This window comes from Penicillium mononematosum, assembly GCF_028829835.1.
Source record: "Penicillium mononematosum strain IBT 11891 chromosome Unknown utg000005l:1.0-9366267.0:1.0-9372171.0, whole genome shotgun sequence".
NCBI classification, from domain to species: domain Eukaryota; kingdom Fungi; phylum Ascomycota; class Eurotiomycetes; order Eurotiales; family Aspergillaceae; genus Penicillium; species Penicillium mononematosum.
Window position 1 is genome coordinate 8,210,697 of NW_026643275.1, and position 27,166 is coordinate 8,237,862.

The window sequence follows — 27,166 nt, forward strand, 5'->3', positions numbered from 1 at the left end:
AGTGTCCGGCGTATACTAATCACTAAGTAAGATCTTACGAAAGTATGTATTGGGTCCTAAGAATAGCCAAAGAGATATATAGAGGGGTAGCTTTCAAGCTCCGCTGACTACTTATTATGTGTCATTCGACACAGCTATTGTAGATTACTATTGTTGCATACAAGGCAAAGGATTATGCAGATATGCCTCGCATTCAGCGTTAGATTTTCGATTCAACTTGTCTTCGTGATAGATGCAATTCAAATGCACATCAAAAACATCGTATGCAGAGGACATGTGGTTTTGGTCTCGATGAAACAAGAGATCGGACACAAAAGTTCGAGATAGAACAGCTCAAAAAGAAAAGACGCAAAAGAGAGTCGATCGTTGGATCTCCTCGGCGTTTCAAAAATATCCCAAATGCAAACAACGCCCAACCCGGCCACGCATAGCCTCTGTAAACCAGCCAAGGGTTTGAGGGGGCCCGTATCGAAATGCTCGGAGCCCGCGGAGCACCAGCCAGACCGCCCCTTTGTTAATTCCTGTCCCTCTTCGTTGTGTTTGCTAGGTGGATGCAGATGCCGGGAGATATATAGAGAGAAGGGAAATCGCGTTTCGATTCACTTCTACTCTAGTAGACCTTCTTCTTCTCGTCCATGCTCAATTGGCCGGGGCCCATGTTGACGAGTAGGACCAGACCACCACTGTAAAAATTATTAGCGTTGAAGATGTTCACTGTTTGGGAAAGGAGACGTACACAATCGACAAGATTTGGAAGAAGTCGTACTTGGCGAAATCCTTTTGCGGGTGGTGGGCATGCAGCTAGACAAATCATCAGCAACGGAAGATAATAATCGATTGTTCAAAAAACATACCGTCCAGAAGTTGTTCACAAACACGTTGAACAGACTCAACAGGACCACAAGAATGATGGCGCTCCACTTGGCCTTGAAGCCAACAACGACCATGACGCAAGCGACGAGACCAAACAAGCTAACCAGAATGCGCCAGAAGCTCCACTCGCCGGAGAAAACGAATCCAACAAAGAGGAAGATCAGCAAAACACGACCAGCGAACTGGACATACATCTTGCGGTCCTTCTCATCGAGCTGGGGCAGACCGGCCGGGACGAACTTCTTGCGCACCCACGAATCAGACAGGACCATGAGCAGACCACCGACAACACTCAGATTGCGAAGGAAGAAGTTCAAGTCGAAGATGAGACCGTATCCAAGACCCTGTGTGATGACGACGCCGAGCAATCCCGCGACGGCGAATTCGGTGCGCTTGCGGGCGATGACCAGAGTCGAACAAACAGCCATGGCGACGACATTAACGATAAGGAAAGTGTGCGTAATTCCCCACGGAACTAAAGCCAGCACGAGAAAAGCGCGTTAGACAACGAAATAGACGTAGCGTGGGACCCTCGGCCCTAGGTCGCGCGGATCAGGGTCCCGAGAGTAAGGGTGTTATCTTACTCTTCCGGAAATCACGAAGGTAGAGTAGTTGATCGCTCCATTGTGTGAGGATGCGCAGCGAGTCTTCGATGAAGGTCACTACAATCAGGAATCGGCCGATGGCGGGGAGGTAGCTAGAGCGAAAGAACAGGGTGTTAGTGTATGGCTCGAATCCCCTTGTTTTGAGCTCTCTCGCGACTTCGACCACAACACGGGAGGAAAAAGAAGATCAAAACAAAGAGTGGCACTGGAACATGGCACATACGGCTTCACTGGGTCGGCCAAAGTGTCCAACCAATCCTCAATCTTGCTGGTCTGCTCACGGATTGCGTCCAGCGGACTTGGGTCGCTGGTGGCATCTGCGCTACCGGGCCCGCCAAATGGGTTCTGGTGGCCGAGGTTGTAGCCCGCAGTGCCACGAATTTGGGCCATGACGGGAAAATAAAACTAAAAAGAAAGGAGATTGAGGAGAAGAAGAAATCGGAGTTGAGATCTCACGAGTTGGGGAAGAAGAATTCAAAGACAGGAGCAAATACCAAGGAGTTGTATACAAAGCAACTTCAGGCCACGATAACCGGAACTAGCCGCTAAACCGCTTTTGGAATAGTGACGACACAGGACTTGATGATGATCTATATACTATTGAAGATTCAAAGCTCTACATTCTTGTTTATTCTTTTCTAGATCAAGCATTTTAGACCAAGCATTGGTTATGATTTCATTGCAATACATATTTTGCCAGTTAGACTAACAAAGAGAAAAAAAAAGAGAACTTGCAAAAAAACACAGCGTCAGATCCATACCCGCAATTCTGCTTTTGTTTCCGCAGTGCAGTTCTTCCTCCTTGCACAACTTGCAAGGGAATGTACCAATTCCGCTCCTAATGCGTGGTGGCAATCTCCCAGGGCCCGCTTGTAGTTAAGGGGAGGGAGAGTGCTCAAATGATGTGACACCCCCAGAACGCCAAAAACAAAAAAAAAAGAAGACACAAACAAAAAAAGGGTAATAAATACAGTTCAAGATGAAGAGAGAATGGGAGAAAGACTTCATGACAGAGGAAACTGCTCACGCAGCCCAGTCAGAGTCCAGTGGGTGGCCCTTCTCACGCGAGCGCAAGATGTCAGGGAGATAGGTAGGGGTCACCGTCACACGGGGCTCAACAGGGGCAGGAGCAACAGGGGTGGACTGGTTCTCCGAGGCACTGGTTTCGCTGACACTCTCATCAGACTTGGCACCCTTCTTCTTGGGCTGCTTCTTGGAGACAGTGGTCCATTCGTCATCGCCCTTGGCAGCTCCCAAGAGGCGCATCTGCTCCTCCTCTGAGGGGAGGTTCTGAGCCCACTTAGTAGGAGCGGGGGCAGCAGGGGGACTCAAAGGTATCCAGGAGGCCCTGAGAGGCGGAGGTGGCAGGGACGGCGGGGGCGGGGTGGGATCCGCCATTGCCGTTGGTCTTCACTGGAGCAGCGTTTCCCTTAGTCTGCCATGCGTTGGCAGCGGGGGCGGTTGATCGGGCAGCCTCACGGCGCTCAGCCTCGCGAGCGGTGTGCAGCTGCTTCTCAAGCAGCTTCTTGCGCTCAACTTCAGCCTCCTGAACTTGCTGCTTGCGGGCCTCGTTCTTGAGACGCTGCTGGCGCTGCTTCTTGGTCTCCACCTCCTTAAAAGCCTGAGGCTTCTGCTTCTTGGTCTGGCTCTCAACATTGCCAGTGACGCGGAGCACAGATGCACCGGGGCGGGGGCCTCCAGCATGTCGGAAACATATCCGGCCGAGGGGACAGTGGCGTTCACCGAGGGAGATCCGGCGGAAGACAGATCGTCGTCAGCCTCAGCGCCAGTGGTCGAGGAGGCACGGGTGTCGCTGACGTCGAGCTGCGCGGCCTTCTTCTTGTTCTTCTTCTGGCTCTTGGTGGGAGCGGGCTTGGTGGGAGCAGGCTGGGCGGGAGCGTTGGTCTTGAGACCGGCCATGCGGCGGGCCATCTCCTTGCGATCGATTTCCTCATCTGGCTTCTCATCCTCGGTGGTGGGGGGGCGAGACGACGGTCTGCACCTCCGGCTTCTTGGCGGCAACCGGCTCGGGGGCAGGCTTAGACTTGCGCTTCGACTTCTTGGGTGCTACGGTGGTCTCTGTTTTCTCCACGGCAGTTCGAATCACGTTGGCCTTGGGGGTTGTGCCATTGGTGTAGTACCAGCCGAGGCCACCAGCCACGACCAGCAAGATCGCCCAGCTAATGTAGGGATTCATGTTCACGGAGCTGTGCACTCATAAGTCAGTACCATCAACGTTGTCAAGGTAATTTCGAGCATAGAACTTACTGTCCGAGTAAAACCTGCGTAGGCGGAGGATGAGGCGTCGAGAGGGGACGGATCAAAGTTGCCGGATGAGAGGGTAGGACAATTGCGCACGCGCACTTTGAAATTGACACGCGCACCGGAAGCCGAGACGATTGCGCTCAGCTACAGAAGCTTTCTGTCTCCGGAGGGTGGAGATTCCAAGGCGTCGGTCAATTGACCGGAGTGCGCTTGGATGGGAAGAATGCGGGTGACAATGCCGCGTACAGGAGTAATAGGAATAGCGCAATAGCGCAAAAGGAAACAAGAGAAGAGGTTGAAGAGAGTAGGAAGAGAAAGGAGGAAAGACGAGGAGTAGAGGAAAGGGCAACCGTGGCAGATCCACTTCGTACCGTGACGGTAATGGTAAGTTACCAAGCCCTTGGCTTTGGAGTAATTGCACATATTCTGTGCCTTGTCTACTTGGCGTCTCTGTTTTTTTTCCTACATTATTGATGGGTTTTACCATATATCATCTCAATGTTCACTGGGGTTTCAACTTGGAGGAACTTGGCGATGAAGAATGCGATGTTACGGTATGGAGATCTGAGCATTGACTGCCGTACTGCAAGCTGTCATCATATATTTGTATTCGTACAATTACTCCGTACCTGGGGAACAGTGCTCTGGCTAATATCATTGAAAGCTAACTAGGTAATAGTTCCAATATTGAGACACACTTTCACTGAACAGGCCACGTCTCCGCCTCTGTTTTCTCCCTCTAAACCGATTTATATCTTACTAGCGCGTTCTGGGTCGTAAAGGACCTCCTGAGCATATATTTTTTTTGGTTTGATTAATCGACTCTTCCGGGAGCCGGAAAGCTTGGAGATTGCCGATCCGGCTCTCTTCAAATGTTCTTTCACCCCTTATAGGATCCCTCAGGCGGAAAAGAGTTGTGTAAGTTGTGTATCGGTCACGGACAACCCGGCCGAATTGATGGTCCAAGTGTATTTGACGCCCTAGGCATGTTGAATCTTGGCCAGTCTAAGACCTGCAGTGTGCAGCGGCACGTTGAAAGAAAGGCCGGGATTGGTTCGACGGCCATGCACTCCTTAAAATGCAATCTGAATATCTAAGTCTTCGGCATATCAGACTAATTTCTTATTCCTTTATGTCCGATTGGCCATACCCCTGATATTATTCTTTGTTCTTATTATTGCCTTCTGTTCCACTATTTTCCAGGATTCCCCACGCTATATGATTCCTTTGACCTGCTGCCTATTAAGACCTTGGGAACCTTGGAAGCCATTGTGATGGTAATAGCCCCTCAACTGGTTTCGATTGTCGTAAAAGATATATCCGAAAGATACCAACTATATAGACCTTACAGGAATATCGTCCGAGAAATATGTCTACGACTTGGGTGTTGAGTTATGCAGATATATAAAGTGCATGTGATGGAGGTAAAAGCTCGAACAATTATGAGGTTGAGATGAAGAAGTGAACTAGTCTACTTCGCATATATTGAAAGTCACTTCCAAGTCTCTTGATTGGCATGGAATTATAGCAGCACTGAGTGAAAGGGTGGTAAATTAGAAATAGCAATGTCGCAGGGGTAATAGATGGAGCGGGGCATAATCGTGACACCGCCTTCACCAAACATGAGCCCCACCGGATCCCATTTTCTCACTGGATCCCAGATTCGCAAGATTAGGTACCTTTTGTATGGAGTCGCCATACAAAGGGTACTTAAGTATAACGTAAGTATAACATCAATTCTCTCAACATTAAAAAGGGTGAGAGATATAATAAGACATATATACAATGTAAATAGTGCCCTGATTATATGCTATTTTATTATAGTAAGAAATTCCTAGTATGTAATATAAGAGTACGTACTGTGTCTTTATGCGATGTTTATACGTGGCTTTTTCTACAAAAGTGCACTGTCCACTTCTATATAATGTATTTAGAATTTATTTTAGTAGTAGATTGATTTAAATAGACTCATATTAAGCTTCGCCATTTTATTTTCCTTTACCTATTATAAGACTTGAGTTATGCTTACATTATGGTTAAGTACCTTTTGTATAGAGTCGCCATACAGAAGATACTTAATTCGCAAATCTGGGATCCGGTGAGAAAATGGGATCCGGCGGGGCTCACCAACACCGGGTAGGTGTTTCGGTGTCACGATTATTCGAACGACATCCCCAGGGCGGGTCCACGGGTGTCAGAATTGCTTACATACGCTTCAGAATCCATAAATCTTTCTTAAACAGTCCGAAGATCTTATATTGAACTATCGCAAAAAGGAAAATCTTTCTGATATTCGGGTCCCTCAAAGCCCTTGCAAGGCCCAAGTCAATATAACGTTCCCTAGAACCAATATAGACGGTGACTATGCATCAAAACAAAGAACTCACAGCTAGCGTATCGGCGAGAGTCGCCGAGGTTGAGGCGTCAACCGCATCTGACCTTACTCCCAAGGCTATAGCAGCTCGAGGGAAAGAGATCACTGGGCTGAGAATTTTCAGACCAGGGTAGAGGAGCTCTTTTTAGCAATGAACACCGACCAGCCAACCGGAGGCGTGGACATGACATATGGAAATGGGAATCCCCAGCATCTACGCTTTTGGAAGCCCAAATCCTCCAACGCCCCGCCCCGATCATCCTCTTTGTTCATGGTTGCAGTTGGCAATCAGGGACATATATGGACTCGACTGGGTCGGCCAAAGTTGCTCATTTGACCAGCCAGGGCTATGCCTTTGTCACTGACAAATGTACACTCGTCCCATCTGTGACCGTGGAGGAGCAAGTGCAGGTGGCCGACTCGCTAGGTTACCTAGTCAGAAATGCGGCCAGACTAGACTTTGATCCCCAACGAATCATCCTGATGGGATACAGTTCCGGTGCACACGTTGTTACGTTACTAGGGACTGACGGAATATATCTGGAGAAGGCAGGAATCGATATCCATACCGTGCGGGCTGCCATCTTTCTCGACGGTTCAAATTACAACGCAGTAGCGGAGATCACCGATAGCCGGGGCCGATAGCAGACAGCACAATTAAAGGTCTCGGCACTGATCCGAGACAGCTGCAGGCTATGTCACCTACTTACCATGCCCGCGCGCCAAATGCAGGCGCTTTTCTGCTCCTCTATGTCCACAGACAAGGTGATGTCCGCCAGGCTGTCGAGCTATCGGCGGCGCTGGAAGCTGCAGGTACCGATGGCGCTTTGCACGTGTTCGAGGGCGAAGGTTTTGAGGGCCACATGCAAATGCTTCTACGGCTTGGCGATCCCACCTATCCTGCGACCTTGGTTATGGATAACTGGCTCAAGGTGCATGTTCCAGTAACAATTTCAAGTACCTGATCATTTCCATCCCTTCAAAAGTGCTCTCCACAGCAGATATTGGCGGGCAGGTACTATATTGTTACCAGTAGACATTTATCCCGAGCCTAGGCATTCATCTGCCATTTGGTGGGGCACAGTTGTGTTGATAACGGGGGCTGGGGTTGGCACTCCGGGGGCCGTCGGTCACCGGAATTTCGGGCCCAAGCCTGGACTAGCATGTATTTCTTCATTATACGCATATACCATGATCAGCATCGCTTAGCACCGGACTCTGCAACGTAAATATCATTTCAGTAACAGTGGGGTCGGTAATATAAGCGTTGAAAGTGTTTAATATATGATTTGCCTCCACCTGCAGGGCTACGAGGGGTTTTACGAAACCCCCGCAGCCCGATAACCGTCGATAAGCTCCCACTTCTGTCACTCTTCCAACATTTGAAGGTCAACAACATTCACCATGGGAAAGAAAATTATCATTGACACCGATCCGGTATGCTACCTCGTAATCCATTGTCATAGCTTTGATATTGACCGTAGCACAGGGCATTGACGATATCCTCGCCCTTTTGCTGGCTCTGTCCGCCACCCCAGAGGAGGTAGAGGTTCTCCTCATCTCGTTGACATTCGGTAACATCGAGGTGCAGAAGTAAGGGATCATTCTATTTGGAAAATTGCATTGACTGACCCGATATCCAGCTGTCTCCGAAATGCAGTGTCAATGTTCCACATCATCGAGCGGGAGATGCAGTGGCGTCGCGATAACGGCCGGCCCGAAGGCTTTGGCAGCTTGAAAGCTTGCCGTCCTATATTGGCTGTTGGTGCAGCAGATCCCCTTGCAGATCAGAAAATGCTTGCAGACTATTTCCGTATGTATTGCTCTACCATACTCTAGACACGGTTTACTGACAAACCCGCAGATGGGATCGACGGACTTGGTGGTATCCACGCAACGGTGTGTGAAGCTCTGTATAACACCGGGCCTTTGCTATGGCCTAGAACAAAGCGAAATATGCTGACTTCTGAATAGCACCCGCATCTCACTGCTAGTAAGGCGTGGGTGCACCTCTTCGCTAAAACTATAGAGGGCGAGGGAATTGAGCCTGTCGAGGACTGCACAGGCCCTAACGACCACGCATTCACCCCATCCAAGCGTCCGGCATATAAGGAGATTCTCCGCGCGCTTCGTGATAATGAGCCAGACACAGTGACTCTGGTAGCAGTGGGTCCGCTCACTAATCTGGCTGTAGCTGCAGCAGAAGATCCCGAGACATTCCTCCGCGTGAAAGAGGTGGTCGTCATGGGCGGTGCTATCAACGAGCCAGGAAATGTGAGCTAAGCCTTTTCCAGACCTGAGAAATATCGAGACAGATTGGCTGACATTGTTAATAGGTGACACCAACGGGCGAGTTCAACGCCTACGCAGACGCAGTGGCAGCTGCGCGTATCTTCGCACTCACCTCGCCCAACCCGCACACGACAGTCCCACCCACAAAGAACGACCGACTCCCACCGTACCCCAAAACCCTCAGCCGGCAACTGACTCTGCGCCTTTTCCCGCTGGACATTACGCTCCGCCACAATCTATCTCGCGGCCAGTTCCGGGAGGCCATTACGCCTCTTCTGGATGCCGGCTCTCCGCTTGCCGAGTGGGTGCATGCCTTCATGGGACACACCTTCAGGACACTGGAGCGCCTGCACCCTGGGCATGTCGGTGACGATGCTATGCTGAGTCTGCACGACCCTGTGTGCGTCTGGTACGCTATGACATCCGAAGACCCGAAGTGGGTTTACTCGGCGAACTCCCCTGAGGATATCCGAATCGACACCTGTGGACAATGGACTCGGGGTATGTGCGTTATCGACCGCCGCAACCGTCACCGCATCGAAGGTGAGGAGGAGAGCTCGAGTGACCATGGTCTCTGGCTGAGTGGCCGCGCTGGCAATCGTATCTGGCGGATGGATGGGTCTCCTGGGGAGGAGAACTTTGGTAATGTCATCATTGAGAGGCTCTTCAAGTAATTTCCGTTTGATAGATAAAGCGGAACGCATCTGGTAGGTATAGACGCATATAGCTGTTGATTTACTATAGAGACTGGAATCTGCTTTCTCTTCTTGGACTCCGGGAGTATTACCCAAACCACTCGAGCATTGCTTGCCGTGGCCGATCTATATTTTGGTACACGAATGCTAGTGAACCATTGGCTAAATAGCAAGAGCTAGTAATGCGCCAAAATACCTCTCAGCCATGCCATCTGGGGAAGTTGGTCCGTACTCCTGTCATGTCAAGCCATACATAACGCCTATCCACTATAACGCCGGACGAAGCCAAGCGTGACGCCAGGGCTCTCTTCTATTTTCTCCCTTTGAGTATGATTGGGTTAATGACCGGAGATAGTCACCCGCTGGAATGTAGGACTATGTGAAGTGTTGGCAGAACTACGCCAAGGCGCGCAAGACATGCCCTATTGCACCCGTGTGAGTAACTGCGATCCACTAATCAACAGCCAAGCCTTGGACTATATTGTACCTAAATCACCAGAGTACTTGGCTCTGTTCAATACGTGAAGTCACAATATAGGTGTCAAATTGTGACGGGAGGCGGGGACCCCAAAATCCACAGGAATGTGGAATGCCATGGCCTGGAGATCGACCGTGGCACTTACCACTATAGTCCTACCAAACTCGCCGACATGCAACATTGTACAATCCAGGAGGCCTTTCCCCAGGATGTTCGGGGATTGACAGCCACCCCCCAGATGACTGAAGCCGTCAAGACGTTTCTATATAAGACGAGCCCGGGACCCAGGGATAAGACTCTCATAGCAACTGACCTCACCTTGAATCTCAGCATCAGATCAATTCCCACACCTTTCTAGCTTAATTCTTATTCTTCATATTCTTCTCCACTTACCACCATGCAGCTCACAACCCTCTTCACCGTCTGCGTGGCTGCCCTGACCACCACCACTGCTGCAATGCCCCATCTCTCCGGGGCGTACCACGGTGCCCGCATCGCTGTCCGTGTCCCTGGCAATGCAACTTCCCACAATGCCACTGCAACGGGTACACGGGGCAAAGCTCCCCTGTCGACGGGATCGTCTCATAAGAATCGCGTTAATGTCAACCGTTGCCATGAGCTGTGCTCTTTGCAGTCTCAGGCTTGCTCGATTGCTGTACCGGATGATGATAAGTTCTGGTGAGTGTCGTCGACCTTCTTTTGTGAATTGTGCTAATATTTAGCTTTTAGCTGGTCTGTTTACTTGCAATGCACAGAGAAGTGCAACCCTGAGAATTTCTACAAATAAAATCGGAGGGAATTGGAGGGAAGTATATGGACGAAGGAGATTATTGAGTGTTATGGACCATGTGATATGAATGAAGGATCTTGTTTTTTTAATAAAAGTGAATTGAATGTTTTTATTACAGTTTCTCGTTATGTCTTACACATCAAGGATAAGACCGATTTCACCCGGGGATACACCGTATAAAGTAGACTATAAAAATGGAAAGGCTAATAGGCTTTCTACCGGTAGGCCAATAGCTGTGGCAGTCGCAGATCAAATTGAAACATCGGGGGTTTCTAAACTTGCCCAGATAAAATATGAGCTCTCTGAGATAAGGATCGTCACTGGGCCTGGGCAGCTTCCAATGTCTCTGGTACCCACAATTGGACTGAGAGTCCGGAGATGAAGCACGTGCCATGTGTGAGAGAGGAAGGGGCACTCGGGGATACGGATGAAATGCCCTCTTATGTTAGAAGGATTGGAAGTTCCAAGTTGGACTCTCAACTTGTAACCGTGGCTTAAGACAGAATTAGGCTTTTCAAGCCAATAGAGAAGATATAAATGTTACAGCCGCAAAAAGTGCACATGCCCAGATATGCTCTGGAAGCATAAAGGTGAGTCCGTGTAATGGAGAGAGCCTTGGAGAAGGGCTGTCCTCCAATTAATACACGTGCTGGGCTACCTCAATTGAAGTAATGAGTACCAAGTACATTATAGTAGGCCCCTATTCCTACCTTAATTTAAGTATTCAGTACCTACCAATAAGCTCCCCAGGCCCCACTCTTTACTCCAGCAAATGCCCGTTGTTCCCTGGAGCACGAGTCTCCACTGGACCAATCAGCATCGCCAATTATGGCTCGTGGGCACAACCTTTGGAAGCACGCGACACTATCTATAACCTGGCCCTGGAGGACGTTCACGGTTATATAGTCTGCACCCCTTGCTGTACAACTCTACACGAATCTATTTACTTCCCCTCTCTCCATTCAATTTTTTATATATAACAACCTTGGAATGTCACGACTTCCAACCCCAGCCATGTCGGGCGGATTCACTATCAAAGATAAGCCCGACGGCGATACCTTCACATTACCTCCTGCTGCATTGAGCAATGCCAGTCGGAGGTCCTCCCGATCAGACCCTTCCTATGTCCCAGCATCCCCGACCTCCCCAGAGCTCTCTGGTCGCCGTACAAGTCACACCTCACGGTCGGGTACATCTATCAAACGCCCACTCGAGGACTTTGATTTGCCTCCGCCCCCAACTAGAACTCGCAAGATCATCCAGATGAAGCCAAAGTCGCCTTCAAAAGCTCCCAAGACAAGGGAAACTGCCAAGGGTTCACAGAGTTCAGAAGACCCAGTTCCCAACCCCACATCGAACTCTAAGAGAAAGCAGCCAAGTGCGACTAGTGCTGCAGGACGCAAGATCGCCCGCAAGACCGCACACAGTTTAATTGAGCGTCGACGACGGTCCAAGATGAACGAGGAGTTTGGAACGTTGAAGGATATGATTCCAGCATGCACCGGGCAGGAAATGCACAAACTGGCCATTCTTCAGGTATGACATCCACATTCCTTTTGGGAATCTTGCATTATACTAACCATCCCGATAGGCAAGCATTGACTATGTCAATTACCTTGAGAAATGTATCCGCGACATGAAGACTGGAGGATCAACCCACACTCCTGCCGCACCGCCCTCACCGACATCCCCAGAGTTCATCGCAGAAACAGGCGAGCCCATGCAAAGAGATAACTCCTCTACTTATTCATACTCCACCTCTGCGTCACCGGAGTTGTACACTGCTCCCACAGAATTTCCTGATACATCCCCATCTTTCTCTCCCCGCACTCAAGTCCCCTCAGCCAATATCCCACAGGATGCTTCATCTATCCTTCCTAGCCCGGCACTGGGCCCGATATGGGCATCCAATGAAAAGATGCAAGAGTTCCAGGGTGTTGATCACGAGGCTTCAGCTGCCTTGCTTATGTTGACTCAGGACCGGAGAGGGACTGCTGATTCGATCAGTGAGAATTTCCCTGGGAGCACGACACTGTCAAATTCCTTGGAAGAGTCTCCAGCTGTGTCTTCTGAGGGACAAAGGAGGAAGGGCATGAGTGTCCGCGATCTTCTTATCTCATAATCTCACGGTTTTTGTGTTTCGGTTTTCATTGGGCGGAGAATTGGCGCTCTTGATGCTTCTGGAAATGGTCCAGAGGCCTTTTTATTAGCGTTGTCTATATTTAGCATCTGTTTTAAGGGTACTCGGCGCATATGTCGATTAGTGTGTCTGTTTTGTTACTTGGTCGATGAAGGTGGGATATTGGATCCACCTCGGGGGACACGATGTGAACAGAAGATTGAATAAAATTGAATCACAAAGATCTTGAGGCTATTCTATTCACAATGTAACCACTGATTTACCTAGGTAGGATATGAGTTGTCTTGATGAACAGTTGCCAGTCGAGGAGAGGCCCCACAATTTCGGACTATCGGCAATTCACGAACGACCGAACACCGAACTTGCGTCACCAGATCGAGGCTAGATCATTGATACCTAGGTATATCGCAGAAGCCAGGATCTGATAAAGAAATTCTCCTCGACCTTATTACCCAGACCCTTCAATCTGCGCTGGCTTTCCTATCGCTGCACCAGGACAGGACCATGAGCCAACGCCGATACAACGTAGAACGATCATGTCTACGCTGCCATGCGCACAAGATCAAATGCGACAAGAACTCACCATGCGGCAAATGCATGCGGCTGAATATAGCCTGCCAGTATCCAGGTCCCAGTCGTGTCAAGCGCCAATCCCCAAAGAAGAGCACAGGCGATGTTGCGGCACGGCTGGAGCAACTTGAACAGTTAATTGCGGCGATGATCAAGGAACGCTCGACCAGGAATAGTCAAAACCAAGACCCAAGTACGGTCTTACCCGGCCGATCCGCTGCAGCAGACCGCCCTACCCACCAAGGGTTCCTAGACAAAGACGGCCGGTATATCAATGAGCCTCTCCTCTCGCGGGTGCTGGAGAAGGAGCAGGAACTGAAGTCCGCAATTGGATCACCCATTGGCGCAACAAGTCCGCGTCGACCACCGGCCTTAAGGGCAGATGGCCTCTTCACGAACCCGCTGTCACCTCAGCTTGACATCCAGGAGCTATATCCGAGTCAGTGGCAGGCAGTTTTGCTCTGGCAGGCATTTCTCAGTTGTGTAGAGCCCTTGGTGAAGGTCATTCATGTTCCAACGGCGCAGTCACGTATTTTTGCTGCGATTAACCGACCTGAGAGTGTGCGTGCTGATGTACGTGCTTTGCTCTTCGCTATTTGTTTTGCCGCTACAACAACGTTTCTTTCGGATGATCCTCATAATGAAGTCCTGCATGCCAATCTGCGGCGGTATCAACATGGGATGGAATTGTCTTTGTATCACTCCGAGTTTTTGGATGCTCCGACCCTTACTTCGTTGCAAGCGATGGTAATATATCAGGTGAGATAATGCTTCTTCAAGTAACCTTGAATCAATATTTCCTATGCCTGGCATCGCTGACATACACTTTCCTTCTAGGCGTGCTTTCGGTTTAGCAATAGCGGCCGGTCTGGCTGGACATTACATGGCGTAACTATTCGAGCCGCGCAGTCCATTGGACTCCAGCGCGACGGGAAAAACTTCAAACTCTCACAATTGGAATGCGAGCAACGGCGACGAACCTGGGGACATATCCAATCGGCCGATACCCGAGTGGCGGAAGATCATGGGCTCAGCGTCCCGGAAAACGACTACGGCGACACCGAACTCCCGCTGAATATCGACGACCAGTGCTTATCAGAGACGAACTCCGCCCAGCCGTATCGCAGAACCGATGGACCGAGACCACATTCTCTCTAATCGTAATAGAAATCAATCGGGGACGGCCGGCTTTACATCGAAGCTTAGTGGGAGCAGCCGATCCAGAGCGACTCATCGCCGAGTTTAGAGGCGCAATAGAGGAGAAATACCTACGCCACAGCGACCCAGACATCCCGATCCAGCGCTTCGGCTTCCTCCTCGGACGGCTGCTCCTCACAAAGACCGAAGTGTGCCTCCGACAAAAACAACTGCAGTCACAGGGGCCGGCGGCCTGCTCACTCGACCACAACCTTGTCCAAGAGACACTGGCACAGGCCTGCTATGGCATGGAAATTGGTCTCGAGATGCACAATAGTGAATTACTGCGTGGCTTCCGTTGGCTGATGATGACTTTCACACAATATCACCTCTTCACCTTCATTCTCTGGACTCTGTGTGTTTATCCAACCGGCCCGCATGTCGAACGAGCCTGGCGCGCTATCGATATGCAGTTTGCTCTGATTGATGACCCCTCTTGGCCGGACCCCGGACCTAAGTGGCCGATGATTGTGCAGTTGCGTGACAAGGCGCGGCGTATTCGTCAGACGCACGATTCTGCGGAACAGAGTCAGCAAATCGTCCACGATAGTTGTGCTGCTTGTGCTGATGGGGTGGGGACTGGGGATCCTCGGCTTGAGGCAGGCTTTGATATCGATAGTTGGGATCCCAACTTTGTCGACTTTTCCGATTGGAATAGCCTGGCTCAGAATCTTTCCCTGTTAAGCTGACGATGTCTTCAGACCGGTTCATAGTCCATGTGTGTGTACATACTGAAGCCGATGGACATCACATACTGTGACGAAATCATATAGACGAGTTCGTTCCCTGCATATGTGCCTTTGTCTTAAGGCGCCTGCTTTACCGTATGATTTGTTTCCTTCCGTACAGTTGCAAGGCGGTATCTTCTCAAAGAGAACATTGCCTGATCACTTTACCGCGCCCTCCACCGCTTCTTGAATCAATGCAGAATCTGTTCTACACATGTAACAACAACACGCGACGCGTGACGCGATGTATCTCAGAAAATATAACAACCCGTACAGGGACTTAACCTCCGTCCTTCTTCTCATGACTTCACATCCTTCTGCAACTGCAAATATGCCTTCACCTGAGCAGGCAGATAACTTGCGTCTCCTACTGGATGCAACTCATGGCCTACCAACCTACCGACTAGAGGCTATCCTGCATGATATCATCAAGCAGAGTCCGGAAGGCCGCAAAATAGCCTCCGAATGGCTACTAGAAGATAAGGTTGAAGCAAAGTACAACCCAATTGTCCCCAGCTCTACTGCTCCTGGCGCTTCTGCCCTACCCTCCAAGCATGAGTCCATCTCCGAAGCTATGGCCAAGGACCCGATGCCCCCCCAGATCGAAAACTGCATCTACTGCATGGCGGATTTTGATGTCGCCCAAAACTCGGAGACAAGCTGCAAATATCATGTTGGTATGTATATCCATATCCCATAAACACATCTATTTACATGGCCAGATGGGAACGTAACTAATCCATGACACCTGACAGAGGAAGATGTTGTTGACGAAGAGTTTTTCAAGGATGAAATTGCTGGTGGACTTGATGTCGACAATAAGGAGTATCGCATAGTTTGGCCGGATAAGTTTTACTATCCTTGCTGTGGAAGGGACTTGATGGATGAGCAGTGTCAGATTGGTTGGCATAAGGCTGCGGACCCGGGTGACCGTCCTCGCAAGCGATTTACTCGAAAGACATGGTCTGAAGTTGATGGAGCTTTCATCTGAAGTTTGGGATGTGTCCCTGGGGTTTGATGCCAGCTTGTGGTTATTCCATTCTCATGTAGGCTGTTTGGTCTATTTTGCTTCCAATATGTATGTATGACTCTCGAGCCATCAACAAGCCAATAAGCCAATTCATTTCATCCTCATTGTGATAAATATTCTCAATTAACCAGGCCCAGCCCGAGTCATTTACTAAACATGATTACTGCAACGGGCAGTCCGGAAGATCCTCCTCGGAAGACCACCCTCCGGACTCTCACCTTCAGGCAAACCATCTCGCCTCCGCTGCTCCCGCCGCTGCTCCTCAGCATCTACAAACCGTCGCATCCGCCTTGCATCCGGCTGCTCACCTGGCTGAAGACGGAGCATTTCATTAGCCATGGCGGCTACCTGCCATTGACCCTGACGGCGCATGTCGCGCTGAAACTCGGAGAGAAAGAATGTGCGGAGGACGTTATCCGCGGGACTCCGTTCCGCGTGTGGTGTCGGTGAGGGCATAGATGGGGCTGCTGGTGCGGCTGTTGATTCGACTGCAGTCGAAGATGTCATAGCAGACGTTACTGGCACTCCCGGGTTGAGCTTTACATGGTCTATCACCGCACGAAGGAGGTTCCACCGCATCTCACTGTGTTTCTGCCAGATGAATCGCTGCCATGGGATAGTTGGACCGACATATACCATGTTCGGGTGCTCGCTTGCTAATGGCCAGTAGTCTTCGAGTTCTGATGTCTGCGATGCTAGTAGGGAATAGAGATCACTCCATACAAGGCTCCCGAGAATTCGCATCTGGCCGTTGAAGCCTGGAGACTCGTCAGGTCGTGAAATACCCTCCTGTGGGTCAAAATCCGGATCAATGGCCAGAAGGAACCCGGAGAAGTCACCAGGGATGAGCTGGGATGTTGCGGGACTGTAGGAATTGGTGGTATATGAGGCAAAGGATGCGGAGTCAACGACGAGGAAAGCACGATTTTGTATGTTTGACCAGTCCTCGTCATCTTTTATGTTCTTGAAGTGCCTGATTGGCTTGTTAGCTTGAAAATGCACGAAAGAAAGACAGGGAAAGGTACGCTCACTGCTTAGATGCATCGATGTCGCTCTCTGAAAAACCCAATTCCTTCCCATCCAGCCAGTGGAGTTTTAGATGCTCCTTGATAGTACTGCTTCCTGTTTGACCTTTGCCCCAATCGGAAACATGCGCTTCCACTTTGCGAACGAATTCGGTCCATTCAGACTCCGTCTGCCCATAAGTCAACCGATACACAGCGAACCCATACTTTTCGTCCTTTCCCTTCTCCTTCCCAGATTTCATCTCTGAAGCGCAAGCAGTAATCCAAGGCTCGCGCGAAACAGGTTCAAGAGGTGCACCACGCACCTCTTTTCTCAATTTGTTCAGACCTTCGATCTGGCTTAGGGATGTCGCGTGGTACGACTCTCCAGACGAAAGAAATGAACCTGTCCGCGCTGCTGCATTACAAGACATCGCTTCTCGAGTAAGGAGGCTCAAACGCTCATGGTACGCTTTACTTCTCGCCAGCAGATTCGCCGCATGAAGTGTCGCGGGACCATTTCGCGGCGGAGCCGAGTACCCTTTGTAACCGTTCATGGGGATCATGATGGTAAAATCCGCATTGCCGATGATTTCCGTCACCATGTGCAGCGAATCAGTAATTTTCCACTGCACAGCATCAGGCTCGTGTAATGGGCCGCCATCAACCCCCGGTGGCCGATATTCCAAGAGAGCCTGCAGCAATGGGGCCCGCAGGGTATTGGCATGCACGGTGACCCATCTATGCGCGCGCTCGGTCATCATCTCGAAATGCGCGGTCATGTACTGTGTCCAGAGACCCGCGACACTAACGCGCTCTTTACCTTGCTCTTCTCTACGCTTGTTGAGAACAGTGTCGAGCGCTGTCCAATGGTCGTAGATGTGATTGAACGTGTCGCGTAGATACAATCGCACGGTTGGCACATTCAAATACTGGAATACGGCGATCACGGCCGATAGATGCTGACAAGCGAAATCGAAATATTCTGGCCGGTCGAGGCCTTTTTCTTGCCAGAGCTGCTCGCTCAGGGGGGATAATGCCTTCCCATAGACGGGACTTGAGGGACTGGATGTTCTTTCCGACCAGACAGAGACGGCTTGAATCTCGGTCGGATCCGATGCGCGCCATGACACTCGCCATTATGGGCTCCCCATCTGTGTCAGGGGGAATGTTTTGGTCATGTTCGAAGAAGGAGGCTTCCTCCACTGACAGGCGCTCGCTGTTGGGTTGACTACCATTTGGTAGGGGCTTACCGAACGCAAATTCTAGGAAATGTGCGATGGTTTGAGGCTCAAGGATGCGATCGACTTGATCGGCGGTGTCCGGTTAGTACTAATATTGACGTGGAGAATTGGGGCGCGAACCAACTGGTAGGTTCTGTGCCTTGCAATGAGCGATTGTTACTGAAGTGCCTTCAGCTGGAATATGTGAGTACATTGCGAATGCAGAATAAAGCAAGAATCCCAAGAATCCCAAGAATCCCAAGAATCCCAAGAATATTAAGAAAACCAGGACGCGGTCTCGGACCCTTTGAAAGTGGAGCGAAACGATTTTCAAGCAAGGCAACTCGACGTTCTGGTTGGTGTTCCATTTTAGCGTGGCTATTAGATCGAAATCTCGATGGGGTTTGGATTGTATTTTCTTTCTTTTGGTAGTATTCTATGACATTGACCCCTTATATGGTCAAATGTTGCCTGATATAAGAAAAAAGGGGAAATAATAACTGGGGGTATACGGCACAGAGTACTTATGTACTTGTATAGACTGTAAATCGTAATCTTCATTATAAATTAGCTATCAAGTCATTATTTCATACTTATTTCTTATAAACCAGAACCCCGAAAGCAAAATCAAGAACCGCTTTTATACATGCGCAGGTGTATTCAACCCACTAGCCCTGAGTTTCTCCTCCAAAATCAGCCTCTGACAGAAGGGACTTCTCTCCCGAATCCAAGGCCCCCAGCGCATCAAAGCAAAAGGAATGGGTATGCAAGCAAAACTAACAAACGCAAGGAGGGAAGTAGCCCAAGAAACCCCAAAAGATTCATAGAGCGGATCAGCAGCCAGCGGGAAGAGCGCTCCAGCAATGCTCCGTAAAATAACGGAAGCGGCCAGTGCGCTGGCAGAGTAGATCTTGTATGCATCGGTCACGTAGGTAAGAAGTGAGATGAAGATGGTCTGGAATCCATACCCGAAGATGAACCCTGACATCACGGGTGCTGCCCAGTGGACGGTGGACTTAGCTGTCCAGGCGAGCCAGAACATGCTTACTGTTAGGCATGGCCCGGCGATGCAGCACATGGGGAGTCGGTGGTACTCTGGGCTGGAAGTCCAGGCTTTGTTGAGCTTTTTGGCTTTTTCGTAGATTATGTCGTAGTAGAGGGCGACGAAGCCGGAAGATGCAGCGCCGACGCCAACTGTGATGGGTTAGTTGTGTTTGGAAATATAAACGGGGTGAGTAGACGTACTTGGGATGTATGTGAGGGAAGTTTGCTCGACGGTGAAGTTATAGACACCTGTTAATCTATGTTAGTATTGGATATGATATGGGAATTCCTGGTGGAGCATTACCTCCAAAGATGATGGGATAAGCCTGGAAGTAAAAGAAGACCAGACTATATGCGAGGGCAATATAGATGGATGTTGAGGTGATGATAGGCTCAAAGAAGAGCATCGCGATGGGACGAGTGATAATCTCCATCGGAGTGAATCTCGAGTCCAGGTTGAGCTCCTGACGAGAGAAGTATCGATTGGATCCCGAATCCTTTCTCAATTTGGCAGATTGTCGCTTCAAGAGTGCCGGACCAAAAGTTTCTATTTTGATTCGAGATTAGCTGATGCCACAGTTAGGCCAAGTGATAACCATACCAGACGTGAAGAGCAGAGCCAACCAGGTAACGCCCGTCAGAATGAGGTCGATTCTAAAAGTCCATCTCCAACCGTACTTGACCGAGCATCCAGAGATAATTGGGCCTAGAATGGGACCAAAACTGCAGGCCTGGGAGGTATCAGTACTATTCAAACATACCATCCCGTGGAGGTAATTGATCACATACCGACATATACATCGCCATCGCACGACCACGACTTCGCAGATCGAAGAACAAGTCCGCATAAATGCCACCGACAACCGTCTGAGGAGCAGCCCCTGCAAGACCACAAATAGTCCGAAAGACAAGAAGAGAAGACCAATTTGGCGCCAGAGCGCAGCCAAGTGTAGCGAGGACAAAAACAGTGAAAGACCAGAGGAGAACGGGTTTCCGTCCAATTGTTTCACTCAATGGACTGAACAGCAGGGGGCCAATCACATAGCCAATCAGAAAGACGGCAGTTGGTAAGACCTTTTGCTGGTCTCCGGACTCGTGGAAGTCCTGCATGATAGCGGGGACTGCATTGCTAGGAAGTGCGGAAGATATGCCGCTATTGAGGACAATAAATAGCCCCACAACTGCATTGTAGAATTTTTTGCTCTATTTGATTCGTTAGTGGATATCCTTCATATAGATGTATATAGATATGTGCGTACAAAGGCCCAGTTTGGTGGGTTTTTGGGTGAGTCCTCCTGAAACTCGACAAGTAGTTCATTTTGAGACAGTTCAACTATTTGGTATTCACCATTTGAATTTTGATTATTCTCCGTTGAAGCAAGAGACCTCTTGTCAGAACTCTCATTCTTGTCTAAACCATGTTTAGAACAGACCCGGAAATATCAGAGGTTGAGCTCACCTGAAGAAAGGATGGCGGCTATCTGAGCCGTTAAGGATTTCGTTTCTGACGCCATATTGCACCATCAAATAAGTGGGGTAAGCTAGAACAAAAAGGAAGAAGATAGGAAGTTTGTTTTTTTATATTTTGATTCTGAAGAACTCCGGTAGATGAGGGCTGAAGCGCTATATAAGCCACATAAGAATATTTCTGTTCCCATTGCAACCGGCGGACCCAGAGTGAAAACCCTGACGATTCTTTGAGTCACCATGGCTAGAACCTGTTGATCCTGCATAATACCTCTATCTATCATGTCAGAGTATGTAATAAGCCAATGGGAGACTGGTATACTTCAATTTCTTTTGCACGGGAAACCGGGGCCGGTACGGGGCCGGGTCTTAGGGCAATCCCGCCGACGGCGCCGGGTAGGATCCGGCCATGGATGGCTGCCCCTATGCACAAATTGATTGCTAAGATGAATTTTCAGTGGAGATCTAGACTGGCGTGACTAAAAACATGTGAAAAAAGCATACTGGCTTGCGCGTTGCGGCCCAATTTATTGTTCGCTGGGGACAAGTATCAGGGTTGATCTACAAGGCTAGAACTTGGTCCTCGCGAGAATCACTCATAAGTTTGGACACTGGCATTGGAATGATCTAAGACTTCATTAGGTATTTATTGTTACTGTGGCATCGCTGGCATCATAGGCAAGAAATCAAAGATATCGTTCTGCCCCTCCTCAAACAGACCAAAAGAATCTGCAATGGAGTTCGATACAGTCCAGTTGGGTGCTTCCATCGTGCCGGATAGCCGAGATACGGGCGCTCTGGCCACCGCAGATGGGTCGCTGCTTGGCATTGAGACCATATTTGGATCTTTATCGCCCTGAATAGCCGGGCCAGTTCTGTAGCGGAGATCGTCGAGGGGACCCACTCCTGATGGAGGCGGGCCGTTGATCATGGGGTTACCAGTTCCCTCGAATGGTGGACCCTCACTTTGAGGCAGGATGGGTACATCTGTACTGTGATTGCTCTGCGGACGCTGACTCGCAATCAAGGCGCGTGCATAGTTCACGAAGATGGAGACAGTCCGGTGGATATCGGGATATGGGGGTTGTTTGAGGAAATCGCAGATTCTTTCTGCTCTTTCAAGTAGGAGACTTTGATTGATCAAATTCGGCCGCCATCTGGCGACCCGAAGAGCAAATGTTGCTAAGCCTATATTAGCAAATTGTATGTGGTGACTGAGGAAATGATCAACTTACTGACGAAAGCGATGGTGAGAGCCGGATACGTTGGCGCCCAGGGTAATTGACAGCGATAGGCTGGCTCGTTGATCAAAAAGCCTAATTGGTCCATGATTGTTGTCACAAGGGACTGCCACAGATTCATCACATCCTGGTCGAGGATTTCGGAGCTTGAATCCGTGTACGTCGGTTCTAATTTCTGAATTCGTGCGAGTGAAGCACAGAAAACAAAAATCCTGGCGTAGTGAAGCATAAGCTTGAGGCTGCTGCGTTGAAACGCCCCTATATGAAAACCATTGTCTTCAAGGTTTGTTCAAGTTAGAATTAATCCAGATGACGGGTGTACTCCAAGCGAGAAAGGTCAGCGTACTTTCATGGATCTCATCCCACGTCGTCCACCAGGTTTGCAATCTTGTCATTATGGCCGGTAGTTCTGTAGACACAATATCGCCAATAGTTGAGGTGTTGTCAATAATCACACGAGAATTACCTGCCATACGTTAGACATTTGACAGATGAATCACAAGCGCAGTTTTGTTCGCGTTACCTCGAAGTTGATGAAGCTCAATAATACACACAGTACGCATATCAAAGGGCAGGGAGAGTGGATAGTCAAGGAATTTGCGCAGCTTTACCACGTCGACTTCGGCAATGCGTGATTTGCGTCCCGTGCCAGATGCGACATCCAACTCCAATATGAAAGTGATTAACCAGGTTCTTGTTTTCCACACTAGTTCACGTTCAGCCATGGAAGCCGAGAGTGAACTTCGGGGTACATTCTCTTGTGACAACAAAGTGTCCAAAGATTTCTCCAATCCAGAATCCAAGGCGGTGCGAAGAATAAGGGCTATAGAGAACCATGTCTTTTCGGAGTAGGCAGCTAGGAGAATCATTCCTTGGACTGTCTCCAGTTTAGTGGGTCGCTCAAAGAAACTGTCTTCGGCTAAACGCTGTGCCTCATCTTGTAGAACCCGTTGCATATGCGTGTCTCCGCGCAGATCTGTCACCGCGCGACTAGCTAGATAGATAATTACGGTAAAACAAAACAAGGATCTTGAACGGACAGAGTCGAATGTGTCTCTGATCGGATCAAAAAGAGGGAGAAAGTTTTTCGATCCGCCCGTAAATCTGTAGCAGAAGAGTTAGACTTGATATGGCTGCATTTTCATTTGGCTGTTAGTACCATACCTCTCATACATGACACGAGCAAGCTCCTCACTGACGATTCCTCTAGCGACAATATCTCCTCTAGAGTCACCCTTGGCTGAATTTTCCATGAAGATCTTGGTCTATTAGATCGATACCAATTGTTTAAAAGGTATGACTGACTCACATCATTAGTGTCTAGCAAATTCACAGACATAGAGTGTACCGCTGATGCAGGCGCGATCATTTCATTAGGGCTGAGCTGCTGAGATTCCGGTCCATTCGCATCAGACGTATAAGATCGCTGGAGACTGCTTAATCCAGTCGAATCAGGTAAAGAATCAATCGGAGTGTCAAATCCACCATCTTGCACAGTGGCAGGTGAGAACCCCTGATCTCTTGATGCCGGAGTGTGATATCCGGTCCTAGGGTCCAGCGGTGAAGCAGTGTTTTGGTTTCTTTGGCAGTATATTAGCTTATTGGATTCATATGCAGGATCAATAATTCAGTTGTCACCTTGCGGGGGTTGTTGTTTTCCGCCGACGATCATTCCGTCGCCGGCCATCTTCGATCGGATCCAGAATGCAGTCCCGGCCGCTCGAGCGACAACGGAAACAAGGGACTTGGCTACGCGCATCGCATCGCATCTTTTGCCTTCTGCACCATCGGCATGCTTTAAAGAAGCGAACCGGTACATTTTCCGCTCGGTAGACGATTTCCGACCCTCTTTCGCTCATTTCTGTGGCTTTGCATGCGATTATAATAACAAAACGCTAGCAAAATAAGCCCTGTAGTAATATACGCGAAGACTAGCCAATGTGTATCGAGCGTAGGCTGTGGCTTAGTCCGAATGCCTGTCAAATGCCTGATGGGGATATGTTTGCCGGTTAACGAAAAGCCGGTCACGTGTCCGGTTATCTCTTCTCTTTCAGGAAGGTCAACAACAACGCCTTGTGTGGCTGATTGAAGACGAAATTATCCAAAATTTGCCCCAATAACTGCTGTTGGCTCATCTGTGCATAATTTCAGGCACAGAAGAATTTCCCGCCTAAAGAAGAGAACGACGGGCCCCTGGCGGATCAACCCGAGGCAGGGAGGACAGCTAGATGCCATTGCGATGAGAACATCATTGAGAGGGTGATCCAAGTGTCTACTCTCCTTTGCAGTCTCCCTTCCCTCTCTTCACAATCCTCGGTTTACAAAGTGCCTCTTATTGTTATTAGTCTACCTATCGTGAGTGCTGTTCCCTCAGGCCAATATGCCTGTTGCTCATAGTGCACCTCTTGTTTGCTGCATTTTTATTACCCTGAGGACCCCTACGCCTACGTCGCTCACGGATCGAGATGCAAGGATTAGTGAAATCAGCAGATGATAAACATTCTGGGGCGGCGCTTCTATTCACAATAGAAGTTTTATGAGACCCAAAAGATGATGATATTGCAATACATTCCTGACTTTAACAACAGGATAGAAGAATATATTTTTATGGTGCACAGCCACCCCCAGAAATACAAGATGTCATTCGTGATGCTTTCACGGGAGATACATATGAGGAGGAGCTAGAAACTGAGAGGCTATTGTGGTACGACACGCCGTTTGGAATATGACACATCGTCGGAGTGTATGCATACATCAGAATCTGCATAGTTATATATTACTGTTCCAAATTGCAGTTTAGACAAGCAAAGCCATGTACGAGCGAAGTTCCTGTCTGCGTCTACTGTCGTACACCTTTTGATATTCCGGACTCGACAGCCTTGATTTGAAGCGCCAAGAACTTGGAGTAGATCCGGCACAAGGCGAGGTTTCCGCCGAAGTACCAGAAGCCCGGATGGCCACTGGGGCGCCACATCTGAACAGTATAATTAGCATATAACCCAAAAAGATCACCAATGAACATGACGACTTACAGCTTGAAGCTCTCCTTCTGCATCTAGATCCCAAACGTCCGTACACCGATCAGCGACCTTGTCACCTAGGACTTTTCTCACTGTCGTGCGCATATTATCGTATCCAGTAGCAAGGACAACAACATCCGCTGGAAGAGAGTCGCCGTTCGCCAAAAGCAGCTCGCGATTCCCAAAGCCATTGATACCGCCCGGGCTGTGATTGACCTTGATCTTGCCATCGATGATAAGCTGACTGCATCCGACATCGATATAATAACCTCCGCCGCGCGTAAAGTATGCGCGTGAAATTCCAGCCCCATCTATCCCGAAATCAAGTTCAAAGCCAGCGCGACGGAGGCCGTCTAGTGTCTCCTTTTCGGCGTCGGCAATTCGCTTCGTCATGTGCACATTCAAAGCAAATTGAACGGGCCAGGGAAGACTCTCGCAGGCGATATCGCATTCTTCAGTTGGTGGACTGCACGGTTCGTGTTAGTATTATGTGAATCTCGGAATGGGAGGTAAGAAAGAGATGGGAAACACGTTGGAATCGTACCCGCCATCCTCATGCATTCCACTGTGCATCATAAAGACACCCTTATCGGCGGTTATAACATATGTCCCACTGCGCTGCAGCATGGTGACATCTGCACCGTTCTCATAATAGTTCTGCGCGATGTCATGACCGCTGTTACCAGTCCCGACGACGACAACCTTCTTGCCACGAACATCACTTTCCGACGCATCGCGGTGCTGGCTGCCATGGTACACATTACCCTGGAAAGATTCTTGTCCCGGGAAGGAGGGAACCTTAGCCTCGCCTGAATGTCCTGTACACCATACAAGGTGACGAGGCCGGAGGGTGCGTTGGGACCCATCGCCACGAGCGAGGACAACCGCCCACTGGCCTGCAGCTTCGTCGTACTCGGCTGAAACGATTGATGTCTGCATCCAGATATTCAACTCCATAATGCTGGCGTATGCTTCAAACCAGTCACCCAGCTTATCTTTCGGCGTAAATTGTGGCCAATTTTGCGGGAAGGGCAGATAGGCCATGTGTGTGAATTCGGCCGGATCGTGCGTGACAAGTGTCTGCATCAAAAAATCAGTATTTCTCTCCATAGCATAAATCAAGTTCCTCCAATGTCATTTACCCGGTACCGGTTACGCCAGTTATCCCCAACGCGCTCATTTTTGTCGACGATCAAGCACGACACGCCGAGGCTCTGCAAACGCGCACCCATATTCAATCCCGCTTGTCCTATTGACTAGTTAGCATTCCAATAATAGACACTAATCTTAACAGAAATTCCTTACCAGCCCCAACAACCAAAGTAGTGGGCTCCTCATCCAAAAATTCCTTCTGGCGATTCCTGCGCTCGATCCATGTGCCCCCAGCCAGACCACCAGTCATCGACTCTGTCGTCCCTTCAGCCCGTCGCTTTCCGAGGGGCTCCTGAGCCGAGCTGAGCTCCTGCAACGACGTATACATAGCATAAGCCTTCCAAACCCCATCCTCCGCCTGCGTCAGGCGCAGCATGCCAGTTCCAGTACCAACAGCAGTCTCGAAGAAGAACATGGAAGACACCCAGTTCAACCCGTCAACAACCTGCTCTAATCGTGGCTGGAACTTGCCCGTGTCCTGGAGTTTAAATTTGGACAGTTGTGCCTTGGTCTGTTGCTTGCATAGGAAGTTTTGAATCTCAGTGGCTGTGTGTACGGTGCGCATGTCCCAGTCTAGCGCCAGCATGTCGCGCCACCAGGACTCATCGTGGAATAGCTCCTTGATGTTCAAGTTCTCTGAACGGGAGAGCTGGGCTTCGAGGGCCGAGAGCCATTGCTGGGCGATGCTTCGCGGGTCGGAGGGTACGTCGGAGGGCGTCTTGGGCAGTCGGATAATGTGTGGGTTCCCACCGGTTAATGTCGTTGCCATTTTGAGGACGGTTCGGAGATTTCCTCGGCCGACTTGAACGGGCGTTACGGCGGTATAATTCGGGCAGCGATGTAGAACGGTGCTTTCTGCTTCAATTGCGGACCCTTGTTGGCAGTTCTTATACCCTCTGTGTTCCCCTCTATTTCCATGTTGCCGGATTAGCCTGTCACAGGCAACTAAGCCGAGTTCCACGGCGTGCCTCCGAGCGA

General features: G+C 49.6%; 11 protein-coding genes across 11 annotated transcripts; 6 read left to right on the plus strand and 5 right to left on the minus strand.

Annotated features, from left to right (window-relative positions):
• Positions 1-610: 610 nt before the first annotated feature.
• N7519_011325 (protein ERV29) lies at positions 611-1,868 on the minus strand (the record flags this gene model as incomplete). Its single annotated transcript, XM_057298098.1, has 5 exons — positions 611-683; positions 737-801; positions 855-1,348; positions 1,458-1,570; positions 1,702-1,868. 5 exons carry the CDS (start codon positions 1,866-1,868, stop codon positions 611-613), a joined length of 912 nt encoding a protein of 303 aa, XP_057145980.1.
• A 633-nt stretch (positions 1,869-2,501) lies between these two features.
• Positions 2,502-3,675, minus strand: N7519_011326 (uncharacterized protein; the record flags this gene model as incomplete). The annotated part of the gene is made up of 4 exons (XM_057298099.1): positions 2,502-2,768; positions 2,851-3,120; positions 3,162-3,474; positions 3,524-3,675. The coding sequence occupies 4 exons, from the start codon at positions 3,673-3,675 to the stop codon at positions 2,502-2,504; spliced, it is 1,002 nt and encodes a 333-aa protein (XP_057145981.1).
• Positions 3,676-6,417: 2,742 nt separating this feature from the next.
• N7519_011327 (alpha/beta hydrolase) lies at positions 6,418-7,082 on the plus strand (the record flags this gene model as incomplete). Its single annotated transcript, XM_057298100.1, has 2 exons — positions 6,418-6,712; positions 6,763-7,082. 2 exons carry the CDS (start codon positions 6,418-6,420, stop codon positions 7,080-7,082), a joined length of 615 nt encoding a protein of 204 aa, XP_057145982.1.
• Positions 7,083-7,494: 412 nt separating this feature from the next.
• On the plus strand, positions 7,495-9,083 carry N7519_011328 (putative nucleoside hydrolase; the record flags this gene model as incomplete). Its single annotated transcript, XM_057298101.1, has 6 exons — positions 7,495-7,554; positions 7,607-7,710; positions 7,761-7,930; positions 7,982-8,016; positions 8,092-8,391; positions 8,454-9,083. The coding sequence occupies exons 1-6, from the start codon at positions 7,522-7,524 to the stop codon at positions 9,081-9,083; spliced, it is 1,272 nt and encodes a 423-aa protein (XP_057145983.1). The 5' UTR covers positions 7,495-7,521.
• An 896-nt stretch (positions 9,084-9,979) lies between these two features.
• Positions 9,980-10,369, plus strand: N7519_011329 (uncharacterized protein; the record flags this gene model as incomplete). Its single annotated transcript, XM_057298102.1, has 2 exons — positions 9,980-10,260; positions 10,312-10,369. 2 exons carry the CDS (start codon positions 9,980-9,982, stop codon positions 10,367-10,369), a joined length of 339 nt encoding a protein of 112 aa, XP_057145984.1.
• Positions 10,370-11,362: 993 nt separating this feature from the next.
• Positions 11,363-12,494, plus strand: N7519_011330 (uncharacterized protein; the record flags this gene model as incomplete). Its single annotated transcript, XM_057298103.1, has 2 exons — positions 11,363-11,908; positions 11,964-12,494. 2 exons carry the CDS (start codon positions 11,363-11,365, stop codon positions 12,492-12,494), a joined length of 1,077 nt encoding a protein of 358 aa, XP_057145985.1.
• Positions 12,495-13,016: 522 nt separating this feature from the next.
• On the plus strand, positions 13,017-14,968 carry N7519_011331 (uncharacterized protein; the record flags this gene model as incomplete). The annotated part of the gene is given in 3 exon segments (XM_057298104.1): positions 13,017-13,841; positions 13,920-14,170; positions 14,182-14,968. The coding sequence occupies 3 exon segments, from the start codon at positions 13,017-13,019 to the stop codon at positions 14,966-14,968; spliced, it is 1,863 nt and encodes a 620-aa protein (XP_057145986.1).
• A 370-nt stretch (positions 14,969-15,338) lies between these two features.
• On the plus strand, positions 15,339-15,998 carry N7519_011332 (uncharacterized protein; the record flags this gene model as incomplete). Its single annotated transcript, XM_057298105.1, has 2 exons — positions 15,339-15,684; positions 15,763-15,998. 2 exons carry the CDS (start codon positions 15,339-15,341, stop codon positions 15,996-15,998), a joined length of 582 nt encoding a protein of 193 aa, XP_057145987.1.
• A 189-nt stretch (positions 15,999-16,187) lies between these two features.
• Positions 16,188-18,478, minus strand: N7519_011333 (uncharacterized protein; the record flags this gene model as incomplete). The annotated part of the gene is made up of 4 exons (XM_057298106.1): positions 16,188-17,010; positions 17,069-18,041; positions 18,094-18,348; positions 18,406-18,478. The coding sequence occupies 4 exons, from the start codon at positions 18,476-18,478 to the stop codon at positions 16,188-16,190; spliced, it is 2,124 nt and encodes a 707-aa protein (XP_057145988.1).
• A 426-nt stretch (positions 18,479-18,904) lies between these two features.
• On the minus strand, positions 18,905-23,875 carry N7519_011334 (MFS multidrug transporter; the record flags this gene model as incomplete). The annotated part of the gene is made up of 14 exons (XM_057298107.1): positions 18,905-19,458; positions 19,510-19,557; positions 19,613-19,855; positions 19,910-20,039; positions 20,098-20,511; positions 20,568-20,706; positions 20,768-20,812; positions 21,432-21,957; positions 22,011-22,274; positions 22,363-22,482; positions 22,540-23,120; positions 23,181-23,275; positions 23,326-23,596; positions 23,655-23,875. 14 exons carry the CDS (start codon positions 23,873-23,875, stop codon positions 18,905-18,907), a joined length of 3,651 nt encoding a protein of 1,216 aa, XP_057145989.1.
• A 980-nt stretch (positions 23,876-24,855) lies between these two features.
• On the minus strand, positions 24,856-26,957 carry N7519_011335 (putative flavin-binding monooxygenase; the record flags this gene model as incomplete). Its single annotated transcript, XM_057298108.1, has 5 exons — positions 24,856-24,990; positions 25,049-25,502; positions 25,581-26,116; positions 26,179-26,285; positions 26,342-26,957. 5 exons carry the CDS (start codon positions 26,955-26,957, stop codon positions 24,856-24,858), a joined length of 1,848 nt encoding a protein of 615 aa, XP_057145990.1.
• Between the last annotated feature and the right edge of the window lie 209 nt (positions 26,958-27,166).